Below are 17,111 nucleotides of genomic sequence, written 5' to 3' on the forward strand. Positions count from 1 at the left end.
GAGTTGGGCTCCCCTCCCTTGTCTCCAGTTACGCGAAATCTGAGAACTCATAATAAACAGTAAATTCCTATCATTGGCCAGTTTGATGCTTCCACTGCCTACAAGTCTGTTGTTAGGTCCCTCACGTTTTATGTGGTGGATCATGCGGGCACTGAAAACCTGTTCGGTTATGATGCTTTCCAGTTGTTCGGGTTCTCCATTGATGATGATGTGCACCTCATATCTGAGGATATTCCGTATCAACAGCTGGATGGATTGTGTTCTGAATTTTCGTCCGTGTTCTCTGCTGGCCTGGGTCGTGCCAAGGATTTTGAAGCCCACATTACTCTTAAACCTACAGCTCGCCCTAAGTTTTTCCGAGCACGCCCTATTCCGGTGGTGTTGCGTGCACCTGTCAAGGCTGAGATAGACAGGTTAACAGCTTCAGGGATTCTCCTTCCTGTTACCTCCAGCGAATGGGCATCGCCAATCATGGTGGTTTCTAAACCAAACGGGAGTCTGCGACTGTGTGGTGATTTTAAAGCCACTGTCAACGCTCAGAGCCTCATCGACACTTATCCTCTTCCCCGTCCTGAGGAGTTATTTATCAAGCCCGCTGGGGGCCAGTTCTTTACCAAACTTGACTTATCGGAGGCGTACCATCAGTTGCCGTTGGATGCTTCTTCCAAGGAATTTCTCGTCATAAACACTCCTTGTGGGTTGTATCAGTACCAGCAGTTACCATTTGGCGTCGCTAGCGTGCCGGCCATTTTTCAGCGGTTTTTGGAACAGCTCACAGCTTCCGTTCCCAGCTGCATAAACTATCTGGATGACATTGTTGTCACGGGGTCCTCCACTGAGGAGCACCTTCGCAATTTGCGTTCCCTGTTTTGGGTTTTGCATTCGGCTGGGTTGAGGTGCAATCTGGACAAGTCACAGTTCTTCCAACCCTCCATTGTGTATCTTGGTTTCCACTTGTCACGTGAGGGTATACGTCCTCTACGTCAGCACATTGCGGCCATTAACGCTCTACCCCGGCCGTCTACGGTCAAAGAACTTAAGGCGTTTCTAGGCAAGATTGCTTATTATCACAAATTCATTCCATCCACGGCGGTGGTAGCTCATCCTCTGCATCAGCTGTTATGCAAGAACGTCCCTTTCTGTTGGTCTGACGAGTGTGAGCAGGCTTTTGTCCGCCTGAAGGCTCATTTGCAGTTGGCGCCTTGCCTTGCCACATTCCGTCCGGGTCAGCACTTGGTTCTGGTGACTGCCGCGTCACAGTATGGCCTACGGGCTGTTCTCACCCATCGGTATGAGGATGGGTCGGAACGACCCATCGTCTATGCTTCCAAGACCCTCAACGATGCGCAACGGCGTTACTCTCAAATCGAAAAGGAGGCGCTCGCTATCATTTATGCTCTAAAAAAGTTCAGCGTTGTTTTGTATGGTTCTAAGTTTCACCTCATCACCGACCAGAAACCACTGGTCTCTCTGTTCAGCCCCTCGGCGTCGCTTCCGGATAAGGCAGCTCACCGCCTGCAACGTTGGGCCTTATACTTGTCTCGTTTTCACTATGAGATTCACTATCGCCCCACAGCCCAGCATGCCAACGCTGACGCATTGTCGCGATTGCCGATGGGCCCCGACCCGGTTTTCGATTGTGATGAACTACGCTGTTTCCACATTGATGAGGAAGAACGTCGTGCGGTCGAGGGTTTTCCACTTACAGGTTTGCAGGTCGCGTCGGCTACTGCGCGGGATCCGGTCCTGCGTCAGGTGATCGGTTTTGTTCAACGGGGTTGGCCGGACAGGACCAAGGGCCGGGCATCGGATCCCCTTTGCAACTACCATGCCTTGCGCCTTCGTCTGTATGTTCATGATGGTGTTGTTCTTCTGGTCACAGATGGCGCCTCTCCACGGGTCGTGGTGCCAGCCTCTCTTCGCAAAGATGTTCTCAAACTGTTGCATGAAGGCCATTGGGATATTTCTCGGACTAAGTCCCTGGCCCGCAAGCACGTTTATTGGCCAGGTATTGATTCGGACATCGCCCACATGGTTGCTACGTGTGGTCAGTGTGCTCAACAACTGGCTGCACCTCGTACAATGCCCTCTCCGTGGCCTGATCCAGCGCAGCCATGGGAACGGGTGTACGATGACTTTGCCGGCCCCTTCCTCGGTACTTATTGGCTACTGTTGATTGACGCCTTCTCGAAGTTTCCGTTTGTTGTTCAATGTCCGTCGCCCATCACTGCGGCGACGACGCTGGCTTTGTCCAAAATCTTTGCGCTAGAAGGTCTTCCATCCACAATCGTCACGGACAATGGCCCTCAGTTTTCTTCGCAGGCCTTCCGTGATTTTTGTACTGGACAAGGGATTCATCATGTTACAGCACCGTCCTTCCATCCGCAATCGAATGGGGAGGTCGAGCGCCTTGTCCGCACTTTCAAAAGCCAGATGAAAAAATTCCTTAGTGATTTTTCCACAGATGACGCTCTGCTGCAATTTCTGAGTTCTTCTCGCTTCACGCCTGTGGGTGATCACAGCCCTGCTGAACTCTTGCATGGCCACCAACCGTGCACTCTACTGCACCTGCTTCACCCTGTCAGGCCTTGTGCTGTGTCCCCTAGTGCGGGAAAATACTCGGTGGGCGCCGACGTGTGGGCACAAGGGTATGGATCTCGCCCTAAATGGATTCCAGGGGTGGTCAAGGCTCTTTGCGGCCGCCGGCTTTGTGAAATACGTACGGACGACGGCATGGTTGTTCGCCATTATGATAAGATGCGCCCACGAGTGGTGGCCACGCCGGTGCCACCGCCCCTTCCTTCGCCTCCACCAGCCCGAGAAGCCAGTCCTGTCGCTGCTACCGATCTACCGTACGTGTTGATGCCGCCGACGTCGCTATCACTTCCGAGTACGCCGGAACCGGCCCCAGTCGCGGCGCCGCCTTCTCCAGGACCCATCTCGCTGGAGCACACCGCCAGGTCCACGACACCTATGGATGCTGCTCCAAAGTTTTCAGCCATCATCTCGTCCAGGAGGCACGTGCCACGCACGAGCTTCCGTCCTGGACATTTTCGACCATACTCTCATGTCTCTCCGCGGGATCTTGTCGGGGCCTCACAAGAGGCCATGGATGTCTCCGCACTGTCCATGTTTCCAAGGAAGTGAGAGTTTTTTTTTTTTTCAAGGGGGGAAAAGTGTTGTGACAGTGCCACGACATTTAACAGTGCCGCCACGATAGTACGCGCAAACGGCGATAGAGGCGCTCCGCAACTCGGCTGAGCACGGGAGCGCCACCTAGCTACGAACAGCGCCGGCCGCATGTCACAGCACTGCAGTCGAATAAGAGATACTGAGTTGTTATCATGTAACGAGCTATTGTTTCTAAATGAGTGTGTTTGAATATCCACGCAATTATTGGTGATTAAAGGTTATAATACTTCCAACTTCAAATTTAATGTGTATCCAATTTATCATATGTTGTATCCCCCATCAAGTAATAGCCTCAAGGTTTTATTTTACACATGACCAGTAACTGAAAAAATATTGAGTAACTTAATCTACACTAAATTCTAGCATCAAAAAGAATAAGAAAAGCACTAAAAGTAAAATCAAACCTGTGGAATTTCTTTGGATGATAATATCCCGAAGTGTTCCTCTTTATTGAACATATCATACAAAATCATGTCATCACTGTCTTCAGGTGGTTTTGGATAATTTGCTTCTATTTCAATGATGTGTAAATATGTAATCTGTAATTCCTGGGGTCTACAGTCACTGTACATTAAAGGACACTGCAATAAGAGCAGAAAACTTCAGAAATTAAAATTATGTAAAGCTACAGTCTACATTACTGAGGTGTTAGAAACTCTAGGAAAAAAGAAACAAAAAATAAATTAAAACATTTCACCATGGAAAAAAACAGAAAGTGTGCATACATTACTATATTGTTACAGCAAACTACAGGGAAGAATCAACAGTTCCTAGGTTCTTAACTCAAAGCAGTTGAGTTGAAAAATATTTCATTTCCTTTCATTCTTACATTTCCTTTAGAAACGCAGTACAACATGAATTTCATTGATGAAGATTCAAATAAACTGTAAGTGCTCTATTTAATTTCTGTCTTATCTTCTACAGTAAACCATCATTTATTCTGAACTTTAACACTTTCACCGCTGCTGCGGACATGTATACGCATGCTGCTTCAGTTTTCCTACAGTGCTACTGATGTCTATATGCATCCTGAGCCATCGACCACTCCCTGGTGTGGACAAGTTACTTCTACATGCTGGTGAATAAAAAAGTTTCATGAATTTATCACACAACATGTTCCTCTTTGCATGAAATCATTTGCAAAAAAACCTTTTGTGGAATGAGATAATTGTTATAACCAAGTAATTACAATTCACACGGGTAGAAATGGGTATGCTGCATGCGACTGTCCGGTGAATATAAAAATCAATAACTGAAGAAGAAAACGTGATACACGTTCTGCTCTCAATTTTAAATAAATCTTCAATATCTTATCTACACTTCATATACTGCAATGTATGAATTAAAAACAACCATTTGCAAAGTTTACCCAATGCATTTTTACTTCCCCAAATTCCTTAAAACTTTGTGCTACGTCTTAATTCACATGACACAGCACAGTAACTATGAAGAGTAACAAAAAGAAATTCAGTCCTTCATCGAGTGATGATATGAAATATAAGGCACGCAAAAATCAAATTTTTTCAGTAAAATGGTTTTCTTAAAATTGGATGATAATCATTTCGTAGTGGCAGGCACTTCATTCCTCATCAAAGGTTATCAGCATTTAGCAAGCGGTGCAGACACAACAGAGCCACGCGCAGCTCAGGATGCAGAGCGTACGTTTATAACAGTGAAGGGGGTAAGCAACTTCTACATTAGGAAAACCAAGGCACTGAAAACTCTGGTAAACATGCTACAATCAGGCATACAACATATCAGAAAGCACAGACAGTATTCTTCTAGGGCAGCAGAAGCCCTATGATCACAAAAGCCATAAACATACATCATATCAGCATTTATTTCATTGGTGTAGATGTGCGGCATTTTAGCCAGCATGTGTACAAACTCAGAGCACTGATGCTTCTCTCTGATGTAATCTGAATCCCTCTCATTACTTTACTCAACACACCATAGACAACTGTGTGTTCAACGACCTAGTTTAATCCTTTATTTAGAACACACAGAAATATGGCGAACAAAAATTTTAATTTGCTGAACAAAATGTTTGGTCATGACAACAATTGTACATTTTCTTCTTCTTCTTCTTCTTCTTCTTCTTCTTCTTCTTCTTTGTTTTCCTTCAAAATACAGTATTATGCCTGTAAGTATCATTGCTACAAAAGGCACGTGGGTGCTGCAATATAAATACTACAATGTTGTTCCTGTGGCACAAAGAATGGTTGCATTTTATTCCAGTTCATATGAAAGGTCTTAAAACATTCAATTTTGCTACAAAGGACAGAACAATTTCACAATTTTAACATTTTAAAGTTCATACCTCTGATGGCAATGCCTACATCTTTCCTTTTGGCACAGACTCTGGCAAGTGACCGAAACTAATGCTGCTGCTTCTTCTTCTTCTTCTTCTTCTGGGCTTCTTGTCCACCCAACAGCAAAATTCACTCTTCCTCTTTCCAGAAAAGACACGTCCATTTGTAACACCCCAGTAAGAATTCGCCAACACATTTGTATAACAACTCACCTTAAGGCTTTCTCTTTCCTTTTCTAAGCGGTTTTCACTGCACAAGTAAAAACAGCATCATAAAACTGAAAGAAACTGCTACACCAATAACTGACACTCACATAATCTTGCATGGTATCTCCTAAACATGCCCACTATTCAGAAAATTTTCACCAGAGACAACAGAATATCATTATATATTAGAGCTTAAACATAGCTTGCAAGCACCATTGCCATTCCAAGGATTAAACTTGCAACATGTTGCAGAAAACAGTTTGCAATTTGAATGTTGGTTGAGAACAAAATTGCCAAATAAAGGGTTTAATGGCAAAAAGACATCCCACGCAAAGAAGCTGAAAGCAGTGAGGTAGGTTGGGCTACAATAAACCTTCAAAGGGGTTGGGTGGTTCAGTATGTTCTGTCTTGGAAACCATTTGGATTAGTGTATATGTCCATATGAAGCTTTTGGCTTCAAATGAGCTTTTCTGTCATATCCTTGAATATTTACCATTCCTCCTGCATCACCCATAGAAGTTTATAACAGTCAGAACTGGTTGTATTATCCTAAAAGCTGTCCTTTTTTAAAAGTTCCAAGTTAGGGTTAACTTTTGTTAGGAAAAGATTGGGAGATGAGAGGACTGATGTACGTTGTATTATGAAAAATAACAAGAAAGCTGACTGAGCAATGCAACAATCATAAAACTACATTCTTAAGATGAAAACGTTAACTTTCATATGGCAGCAATAGTTACTGATTTTATACATGGTATTAACAGCAGTAGTGAAGGACATTATTTAAAGACAGAAATTAACAAGTAACTACAGCATAATAAATGAACTTGTCAGGAGATCATTCATCTAAGTGTTAAGTGTTCATCTAAGCGAAATGTGTGGTGTTGGTTATCACTCCAGATGAGTGCTACATCACCTTATGCCTACCTTCACGGAGAATAATACTCACCAATAATAAAATGATATAATGAATTATTATACATTAGGGCACAAATATTGTGAGATTTTGCTATGTATTTTCATGTGGCAAGTTATATCAGAGGACGACATGCGTCTTGAAGTGGGAATGGCAACTGCAGCAACTTTGCAATGGGAAGTACCTGTATGGGTGTCTGTGCACACTCCATGTATCATTGGCCCAGGCTGGAGTAATGCATTGTCCCTGGAGCAAAGCCACATTTGAACACTTCTGAGATCGTTTCAGAGAGAAGCAACAAAGATTATGATAGATAATGCATTCATATTCTGAACTGCAAAGTTGACATTTCTTTTGATAGTTATTGTCATGTTCCTGTAGAAAGAACTGTTTATCATGAGTAGCTAATAGCATTGCACTTGAAGAATAGATGGCAAATAGATCTGAAAAGCATATTTATTAACTTAACTGCATACTGTGCAAAATTCTTGACTTCCACCATGTACTGAGAAACACAATATGAAGTCCAAGCTTTTTAGCACCCATGGCCTATCAAGAGATTGGCAACTAACAGAATAATATTTTTATCATCAATACTTGAAGCTAATTTAAATTTTTCAGTAGCAATGAAGGACAAATTAAATTTCCAAGCCAATATTTCTTGCACATTTCGCCTTCATCAGTAGCTTTTTGCTTTGTTTAAATTACTGGTTTCTCCACAACCTATAGTCTTTCCAGTGTGTTCCAGTGTGCACGCGTCAACAGTAATGGAAAATTAGAAACACCATCGAAACAGTCATGAACGAACTAGCCATTTCCTCTGATGTATCGATACTGCGTGGAACTTTGCTGTCATGTAAGGCAGCAGCAGCCAGTGAAACTTGTAGAAGCCAGTTGAGAGTAAGGCCTCATTGTGTAAAGCGGGGTTATTGTGAGTGTGTGACAATGTTGTACTAGTTACCCAAGTGTGTGGCCACTGTTGAAGCATTCATTTGCACAGGATCTTTTGAAAAAAACAAAGAATTTGTTTCAAGAGAAATTTCTACGATGTTCTGTAAGGGTATAAAGCACCATAGAGTTACTGATTGAAAAATGGCGGTATACAGGATCGGTTCGAAATGCTCTCAGGAATAGACAACTTTCTGTCTGCACATCTCTTAAGTCAACCATGAGATTCAGTCAACAGGTTCAACGGAGTGAGAGAAGTTGCAGACATGTTTTAAGGGCACCGAAGTTAAAAGTGCACCGAGTGAGAGTTGTGCAAGAACAGAAGGAGCCTGACCTGTAAAAGAGAGGGGGTTTCTGTTCATGGCTGTTGAAAAATGTTGCCAGTGGTGTCTTGCAAAGGCACCAACTGTCTGAGTACATACATTTCTAAAATAACCAGTACTGGTTGAAAGAAAATCCACAAATGGTCCACCAGGTACCCGTACATGACGAAAAGATTGGTGTTTAGTGTGTCATTTGCCCCACAGTCGTTTTGGGGGCCATATTCTCTGAGATGACAGATTCAAACATGTATTCGGGAATTCTGGAGGAGTTTTATTCAAACTTGACAGAGGAGGAGCGTCAGTTATGTTACTTTCAACAGGATGATGCAACATGCCACACATCAGCTGCATCATTGTCCCATGTTCATGAGATATTTACACCAGAGGACAATCAGCAAAGGCTTGTGGGCCTCCTCGGTCACCAGACGATGTCCACTAGTGGCTTTTATTATGAGGACTGTTAAAGGGACAAGTATATGAAATAAATCCCCACGCAATTGAGGAAGTCAAGACCAGGATCCAGGATGTCATCAATAGCATCACAACAGAACAACTGCCAAGAGTATATATGATTCTCCACAAGCATCTCACAGGTGTGCTGAAGTGGGCGGAGGACACTTTCAGCACCTATTGTGAAGATGAGTAATCATATCAGATACATTAAATTTCATTTTATGTTCATGTGTTGACTTTACAGGCCAATTTTACTTGCCGCACCCTGTACAAGACTTATGTCTATGGAACTGAAAAAGAAATGCATGACTATACCCTTTTAACGTATAATTGTTTACGTTGCCTTGATCCTTGCTGTGGTGAAGAGCCACCGATTGGCTCTTTTGTAAGATATGGAAACAGTTTCTCATGGTAGACAATGTATTCACTTGGTCTTGGGACCATGTCATCATCAAGTTCACCACATTCATGCAGCCGCTTTACAGCTTCTATAGCTGCTGACTGTTTTGCTAATCTTTTATTTTTCTGGGGTTCACCCTGAAATAAAACCATATGATCCGTTACTGCTGTACAAATGGAATTAAATATTTATATTTGTAGAGAAGCTAAAATATCTTAAAACTATTTCTACAAGATTCTTTTTCTTTCTTTCTCAATATGGCCCAAACTGACTTTTCTAGAAAGAATATTATTCTAATTCCTACATTGGTATAAGTTTCTTCATACTCTGACTCCATATTGCATGCTTCAAAAAGATTGTGGTAGCACATCTCTTCTAGTCATTTCATCCTTGTATTCCTGTTTGCTTACTGTTGGAAACTGTGTGATTTGTTTTACATATGATTAATCATGAGCCATTGTGCTTTACTACTTACAGATATGAAAATGTTTTTCTCAAGTGCCTCAAAATTCTTAGTTACTTTCAGGACAGCCGTATCATCTGCAAACAATATCTTCTTTTCATTTTCATCTACTTTTACACTGTTAAGAAATAAACTGAAAAAGATACGAACATTTTATGTTTTTAACTTCTGATCAACATAAGTTCAATAGTTAAGCAGTGTCTCTAGTTGCCCTGATACAATGCTGTACAGCCTGCAGTATGCCTAAAAATACCACAATTCTTGGATGGAGCAGTATGTATCACACTAGCTTTAGAGCACTAGCTTTTTTTCTAGCAACAGCACACACACACACACACACACACACACACAGAGACAGAGCCACGGTAGTGAACATTTTGGGGTCAGTGCGGTTGTGTGTGTGAATGAGTGTATGTGATCACTGTGAAAAGAGCTAGTGCTTGAAAGCTAGTGTGAATTCTGTTTTCTGTTATGTGTTCCTGTGCCCCAAGCATCGACCTGCTATAGGTGTGGTTGCCTTTCCCTTGTTTTATGTATAATACTCGAATTCTTTAATTCTTCAGCAAGACTGTGTGATTTTGACAAATGCCTTGGAGAAGTCAAGAAAAGCTCCAGACATTACCTTTCTTCTATGAAAGTGCTGCATAATAAATTGTATTAAATATGGAACCATTGTTAATGTTTACTCCCCTTTTTGCTATTCATTACATTATCTTTTCACAGGAAAGCAATCTGTCCACTGAGGATGTACGTTTCTAATACTGTCAGAGTAGCCTGATACTCTCCATCCGGAGAATCGAGAATCTCGACAATCTTTGCCTGTTATATGTTTAAATTTTTTGTGTGATTTCTCATTTGCTGTTGCAGTTCCTAAGAAAAAAGGTTGTTAACAGATGGACAGACAGACAGTCTGATTGAAAAACACTGTGTGATATAATTACAGATTAACCATTTTCTGATTTTTCTCTTACTTGTACTCACAAAACCTTGCTTCTTGCCAAATTTTACATTTCTAGGTCAGCAGAAAGTACCCTACAGGTTTTGATGAGGTAGTTTGCGAGTATCAAAATGTGTAACATAAATGGTCATATCTGTTGATTGCACTGACTTAGAAGCTCAATTTTTTTACACCAACAAGGGATGAAGACTTAGTACGTGACAAATTTCATCTTGATACATCTCTCCACTGCTGAGAAGAAGTCTTAAAAAGTCAAACAGGCTGACAGATGGACAGACAGACAGGCAGGCAGGCAGATAACAAAGTGATCCTGTAAGAATTCAGTTTTTACCGACTGAGATATGGAACCCTAGAAGGGAAGAGGATTATTTCCAGCATTATTCTTCATTTCATTGCCAATTTGAAAAGACAGAATATAATGAGAATAGTTAGCCCATATACCTATAACTGCCTTGTTTTCGTTAAAGGAAACTTAAGTAAGTATTACCCTAACACAAAAACAAACATGCAATTAACAAGTCATTTGCTAAGCTAACAAAGACACATAACAGCTACAAATTTTTCAGTCTTACCTACTTCAACAAATTACCTGGAAAAACTTACTCAGGGCCCATAATTAATTAAAATGTAACTGCGCACAAGTTGCATAAAATATAAGTTGAGCATATATACAGAAGGCTTTTTAAGTGCTTGCTTCACAAAAATAAGAATTTTACAATCACAGTGATCACACGTACCTTCACTTAGACAGGAAACATACAGCACTGCACATATGTTATGCAGTGCCAATAATAACCTGACAAAAATAACCTGATAAACCTTTCAGAGTAGATGTAGCTACCACCTAATATTTACTATGGAGCAAAGAAGTTTCTTATTCTTTTTTTTCCTCCCATTAGTCATCCAATTAACAGGGTGCCATCCAATATCCATCCTTAGTCTGTAAAACTATTTATAGATCTGTATTCTTCATACACAAAAGAAGATACTTCATGAGTGTCAGAATTTCTAATTTTTTCCCACTTCTACATTTTTCCTCATTTCAGATGCCAGCTGAAAAGGTCTTCTCACAATAATGACTACTCACTCATTGCTTTCCAATATTTTTTCTAACAACTCATCTTTTCTCATTTTAGCTGCCCACTTAATTTCTGAAGATTACCCTCTTGCAGTGCATTTCAATTATTTAAGTTTATTATTTTACTGTTTTGACAGTCCATATTTCGATTATTTCACTTCCACATAGTTGTACTTTACAGAAACAAATTCTGTAGCTTACTCCTCAAGTCTAGCTCTTTGTTCAGTGCCAACAGATTTCTTTCATGGAAAAAAACCTTTTCTGTTTAAGCCGTCCTGTGTAGTATTGCTTCCTAGGTAGGACAATTCTTTCACATCTCCCACCAATGTGTCTTCCTTATGTTTGATTATTTAGCAAGTCATTACTCTTTTCACCATACACCTTCATCATTTTTGCCTTTGTTTTACCTATCATTAAACCAAATTTTGTGCTAAATCTTCTACTTATCCCCTTAATCGACTGACTTCTTTATTTCTAAGGCACGACCATATAACTGACATATGTTTACCACAGACTACTACTACTACTATTACTACCACCACCATTACATTACTGAAAATCTTTAATTTCCAAATAACATAAAACATCTTGACAAACAGCAAAGGAAATTTTAATTGTAGGAAAAATCATTTCTTCTGGACAAGTCCTCCTGTTCCGTAAATGAATATTTAATTTGCAAATCTCATCACATAGCGGAAATTCTGAGTCACACCTCTGCCTTATGTTGAGTAGCAACTTTCCTTTACACAATATTTTTACATTCCATCTTGGATTTTCCATTCTTTAATTTAAAAAACTGGTAGCAATTTGAGAAGCTAGGTTTAAATATATCACTAAACGAATTATATCAAAGACTAGTATGTCCTTATTTACTCAATTTATACCAGTGCGGTATCTAGTAACTCGTAATTGCGTAGCAAAAATCGTGTATATACAATGTGATAATTAGCTTGATTCACATCATGTTGATAAAAAACGTTGCAAAAGATTAACGGAATATGTCACTAACTAATTAAGTAACTAACAGAAAATCACTGAACAAGGCTGTAGTAGATAACATTCCATTTACAGGCCGATAAAACCTTGATAATTTGACAATGTTTGGATTGTTCTCTGTCAATAAACTTAACATATTTCCCCCCATAACTCAGTTTCTAGAGTTAAATGTTCAGATAAATTTCAGAGAAGAATTTCTCAGTAGTTTTATAGCAAAATTCTGTCAAGTAAACTATTTATGAAATCACAGTATTTCCCATCTATTGCTCAAGGGCACAATTTGCTCCAAATACTCAGTCAGTGTTCAGAAACATACAAGGTGTATCTAAATTCCCTTTACAGACAGTGAGGCCTTGTAGTGGAGACCAACATGGTCAAGAAATTAAGGACAGGAAACAGGGCATTTTTCCACTATACGCAAAATATTACAACACAAGTTCAAACCTCCCATATTTTTAGTGCCACAGGCTAGGATGTTATGTATGGCATTCACCAATAACATGCCATCCTATGCCCTCTACTGGTTTGTTTGCATACCATTCAGTTGTTTGTGACCTGCTGTTTGTACGTGCTGTTGTGCTTTGTGGTCTTTGTTCACACTGTACAGTAGTAACCATTCACTGCAGTACAGAATGCAAGCTGTACATACATTTCATTTTTAGTGTATTGTTGTTGACCACAGTGAACTACATGTTTGCGGAATACGTCAGCATGGCATACCGTATGGGGAACCTCAATGCATCAAATGTACATGGAGCGTTTTCCCACTGCCACACACCTTCGCAATTCCTCTTTGCTGTGGTGTGTCAGTTGGTCTCAGAGATGGGAATATATTCATCACCAGCAGAGCCATCTGTGATGATCCATGGTGATGCCACACACCCGAGTCTGAAGAAGCTGTACTCCACGCATTGGAGGAGGAGGTGATGATGAGTAAGAGAAACATAGCAGGTAGGCTGAATGTGGATCACCAAACTACACCCAATACAAACCAACCCACCACCACCACCACCACCACCACCACCACCCAGCACCACCACCCAGAAGCTACAGGCAATGCAGGCACAAGATTTTGTTTCACAAGCTCACTTCTGCAGGCGGTTCTTGCATCATTGTGTGGACAATCTCAACTTTCAACGGAAAATCCTATTCACAGATGAAGCAAAGTTCATCAGTGAAGGTTTTCTCAATTCCCACAATGGTCATGTGTGGGCTGATGAGAACCTGTAAGCTGCGTGCCTCCATGGGCTTCAGGAATGATGCGGTCTGAATATCTGGGCAGGGTTCCTGGCCCACACTTTCTTCCACCATACCTCATGGGTGTTGAGTACTTGCGATTCCTTGATGGCGTAGTGCATGGGCTCTTGGTAAACATGCCACTGAAAGTGCATCAAAATGTGGTTCCAGCATGATGGCATACCACCACCTGAATATCTGGGCAGGGTTCCTGGCCCACACTTTCTTCCACCATACCTCATGGGTGTTGCGTACTTGCGATTCCTTGATGGCGTAGTGCATGGGCTCTTGGTAGACGTGCCACTGAAAGTGCATCAAAATGTGGTTCCAGCATGATGGCATACCACCTCCCCTTCACGTGTGTCAGAGACTACCCGTACCAACGATTTGGGCAACAGTGGGTAGATCATGGTGGCCTGGTTGCTTAGCCTGCATGTTCTCCTGACTTGAACCCATTATACTACTACCAGTGGGTAAATCCTTGATTTATGAGACCCTTGTGGCATCAAAGAAAGACCTGTTGGTGCAGTTATGGCTGTGGCAGCTGCTGGAGGATCAGGGATTAGTGATGGTGTGCAACGGAACATGGTATATAGGTATGAGATCTGTGTTGACATCAATAGTCATCACATCAAGCCCTACTTGTAAGTGAACCCAGATGAGAAGCAACAAGCATGAGTGAGCAACATGTGTTGTAGTATTTTGGCTGTTGCTGGGAAAACAGCGTATTTCCAGACAATAGTTCCTATGCTAAACTTAACCATCTCGGTCCCCACTGCAAGCCCTCAAAGTCAGGAGAGGGAATTTGGTTAAACACTTTATAATGGCAAAGTAAGCGAAGATACCTCTGATGATTCCTCTATTACCCCTGTTGCCTATAGTTTAAATTAGATTCCCTCTAGTCCTCAGATGCAGGGTGACTTCCCCATTCAGTTATTGAACAGTCTCATTTCCCCTAACCCACAACTCTGTTTTTCGAAGGAATAAAATTATAGTCCTAAAAACTGTCATTTTTGACACACCGTTTCTTTTACCTGCCTACCGTCAGTAATGAGAATGTTTTTATTTCCATCTTATCTGATTGCAGGATTTCAATATTCATTTCCATAAAAATGTTTCTTTTTTTCATGAAGTCAAGCTGTACAATTAAGTGTTATAAACTTATTATTAAAAGAACATACATGTGTACATTGTAAGAAATCTCAATATTTTCTAATACAACTGGGTAACTAAAAACAACATTTTTCTCTAAAGCAGAAATCCTTTTACCTCTATGCTCACTTTCAACACCGAGTTCACTGGTAACTGCACAAAACACACACACTTTCCACCCCTGAGCAACAGATACCACAATGGGGCAAGATTAGTATATCTGTCATGAGGCAATTTGCAGCTGTATCTGAAAATTAAAAATATCCATAAATTAGAATCAATGCTTCATATATAATGCTACATCTCAGCTTGGCAAAATTTTGTTTTTCAATAGAACTTTTGGGCAACTTATGGGTAATACAGGGGACACACACAATTGCACTGGAGCTAAACAACAGCCCGAAATGATTCTAGCAATGTATTGTATTTATCCAAGAAATCACAATATTGTACGATTTGTATGTATAATATAAATTGTTTTATAATAAATAAGTTACACAAGGCTTCCAGATGAACTTAAATATCCACAAATTAATATCAACACTAATTGTTGGTATAATGATAATCACTTTTACTGAGGAAAGGAAACCAATGCAACAACTTTTGAACAATAAAATAGGCAGTGAATAAACAAGACTTTCACAGAACTTATATATGGTTGATCATTTTTCCCCACACACCCCCATCCTAAAACACAGAGCGCCCTGAGTATAGAGGTACTTGAACATAACTCATCTGGTTCTTGTGCGGATGGTTGATTGCAGTACTGTTGCAGCCATAGGTGTGGTCAAAAGTATGACAAGAGGTGAGCAGCTGGCAGCTGAGCCCATAGCTGAGGTCTGCATAAATGTGTCAGGGCATTGCGTAACCTCGGTTGTCAACATGCAGTCCAAAGGTGGCGACTTATCACCCACACTTGTTTCCCTCTCTACAGGTACCTTGCTGCATTTGACATTTTGCAAAATGTCTAACAGGTGCTGTCTATGCTGGATCACTTCGAAAGGTCTGGTGTACGAGGGCTGAAGACGGGCTCGAACTAAATCAGCATGCAGCATGCTATGGGAGCAGCCGGCCAAGGCTTTGTGTACAAAAATTTTGTGTTCACAGTGGTGCAAAACAGGTAGCCATTGGAGCTTTGCAACATGTTTAGGAATCAGCTGTACCAATTGTGGCAGTTCCACCCAGTTTAGTGCAGGCGTGAAGAAGTTTGCCACAGTCCTCAGTGACTCCCCATAAACCACTTTGGATTTCAGACAATGACTTACAGATGGCCCATTTATAAGCTATCCATAGCCCTAAAAATACCAGAGAAAGTGTTTCCATACACTTCTTTTGGTCAAACGAGAGCAGCCTTTATAATACTATACCCCCTTTCAACCATTCCATTGCTGGCATGATGGTAGCTTGTAGTGTGGTGGCTTTGGAAAATGCACAGCCCTAGTCTATTGTAAAGTGGTGAGGACAGCTGAAGCATGCTAATCAATTTGCAACAAGCATTTTTGCAACTGTCTCGGTGGATATATCTGTGACTGGTACAGCTTCTGCACTTCTCACGCATCCGTGTACTGCCATGAATAGATACTTGTAGCATTCTGAAGACAGTAGAGGTCCCATGAGATCAATGTGTATGTAACCGATATCCACTGGAGGCACAAGGAGATGTTCAATATCTGTGTGAGCATCACATCCCAGTTTGCACTGCTGGTGTTGGCAATATGCAGGAACCCAGCCCTCCACCACCACGATATTTCTTTTTAAAATTCACGGCCACGCAAAACTGCTGATTTGTAATAGAGTAGTGGCATTTTCCCCTAGATGTAACAGGCTGTGGACACGGTTGAATGCCACTTTTTTGAAAATGTGGCAAAATGTAGGGTCACAGTTTCCATTGTGAGACATCGCACCATATTTTAGAGTTGCCACCTAGTGCCTCGACTTGCTTCAGCCTCAATCCCATGCAAGGATCATTTGCAGCTGTCAATTTGTTGCTAGGATCATAGTGAGATTTTTTAGTTCAAAACATTAACCAAACTACAAATGCAAGAAAAGTGCTCAGCAACTATATTTTCTGTGTCTTTAATGTTATGAATTTACGAGACAAACTGACTGATAAATTCATTGTGCCTGAAATGTCAAGAGGAACATTTAGCACTGACATTCTGAAAGGCCGATATGATTGGGTCAGGATATTATTATTATTTTTTTTTTTTAAGCTACCAATGATTGTTGACTTTTTGGTGTATTGCACCAATTACACTTTGGCTGGTATCTGCATTACTGGCCAACACTGTAGATGGTACACGGTGGGAGAGCAGCATTTCTTTCACGAGACTGGTGGCAATAAAAATTCACCATGCATATAAAATATCTCAAGTGCTGCTAATCTTGTGGCTTTGGAAGGTAATGTAAAATGGATAACTTCTCTGATAGCAGGCAGACACCACGAGATGAGACCCTATGGCCAAGGAAGGTTAATTCACT

At 41.1% G+C, this 17,111-nt stretch overlaps 1 protein-coding gene across 7 annotated transcripts in view; it reads right to left on the minus strand.

Moving 5' to 3' along the window:
* LOC124795481 (endoribonuclease Dicer-like) overlaps window positions 1–17,111 on the minus strand; it is a 428,130-nt gene that overhangs the window by 178,239 nt on the left and 232,780 nt on the right. For all 7 annotated transcript variants that reach the window (XM_047259520.1, XM_047259523.1, XM_047259524.1 and 4 more), the window contains exons 11-13: window positions 14,748–14,877; window positions 8,663–8,884; window positions 3,597–3,773 (exon numbers count right to left, since the gene is read on the minus strand). In XM_047259520.1, coding sequence (XP_047115476.1) covers window positions 3,597–3,773; window positions 8,663–8,884; window positions 14,748–14,877 — 529 coding nt within the window. The remainder of the gene's footprint in view (window positions 1–3,596; window positions 3,774–8,662; window positions 8,885–14,747; window positions 14,878–17,111) is intronic.

The sequence above is a fragment of the Schistocerca piceifrons genome, chromosome 4, assembly GCF_021461385.2.
Source record: "Schistocerca piceifrons isolate TAMUIC-IGC-003096 chromosome 4, iqSchPice1.1, whole genome shotgun sequence".
NCBI classification, from domain to species: domain Eukaryota; kingdom Metazoa; phylum Arthropoda; class Insecta; order Orthoptera; family Acrididae; genus Schistocerca; species Schistocerca piceifrons.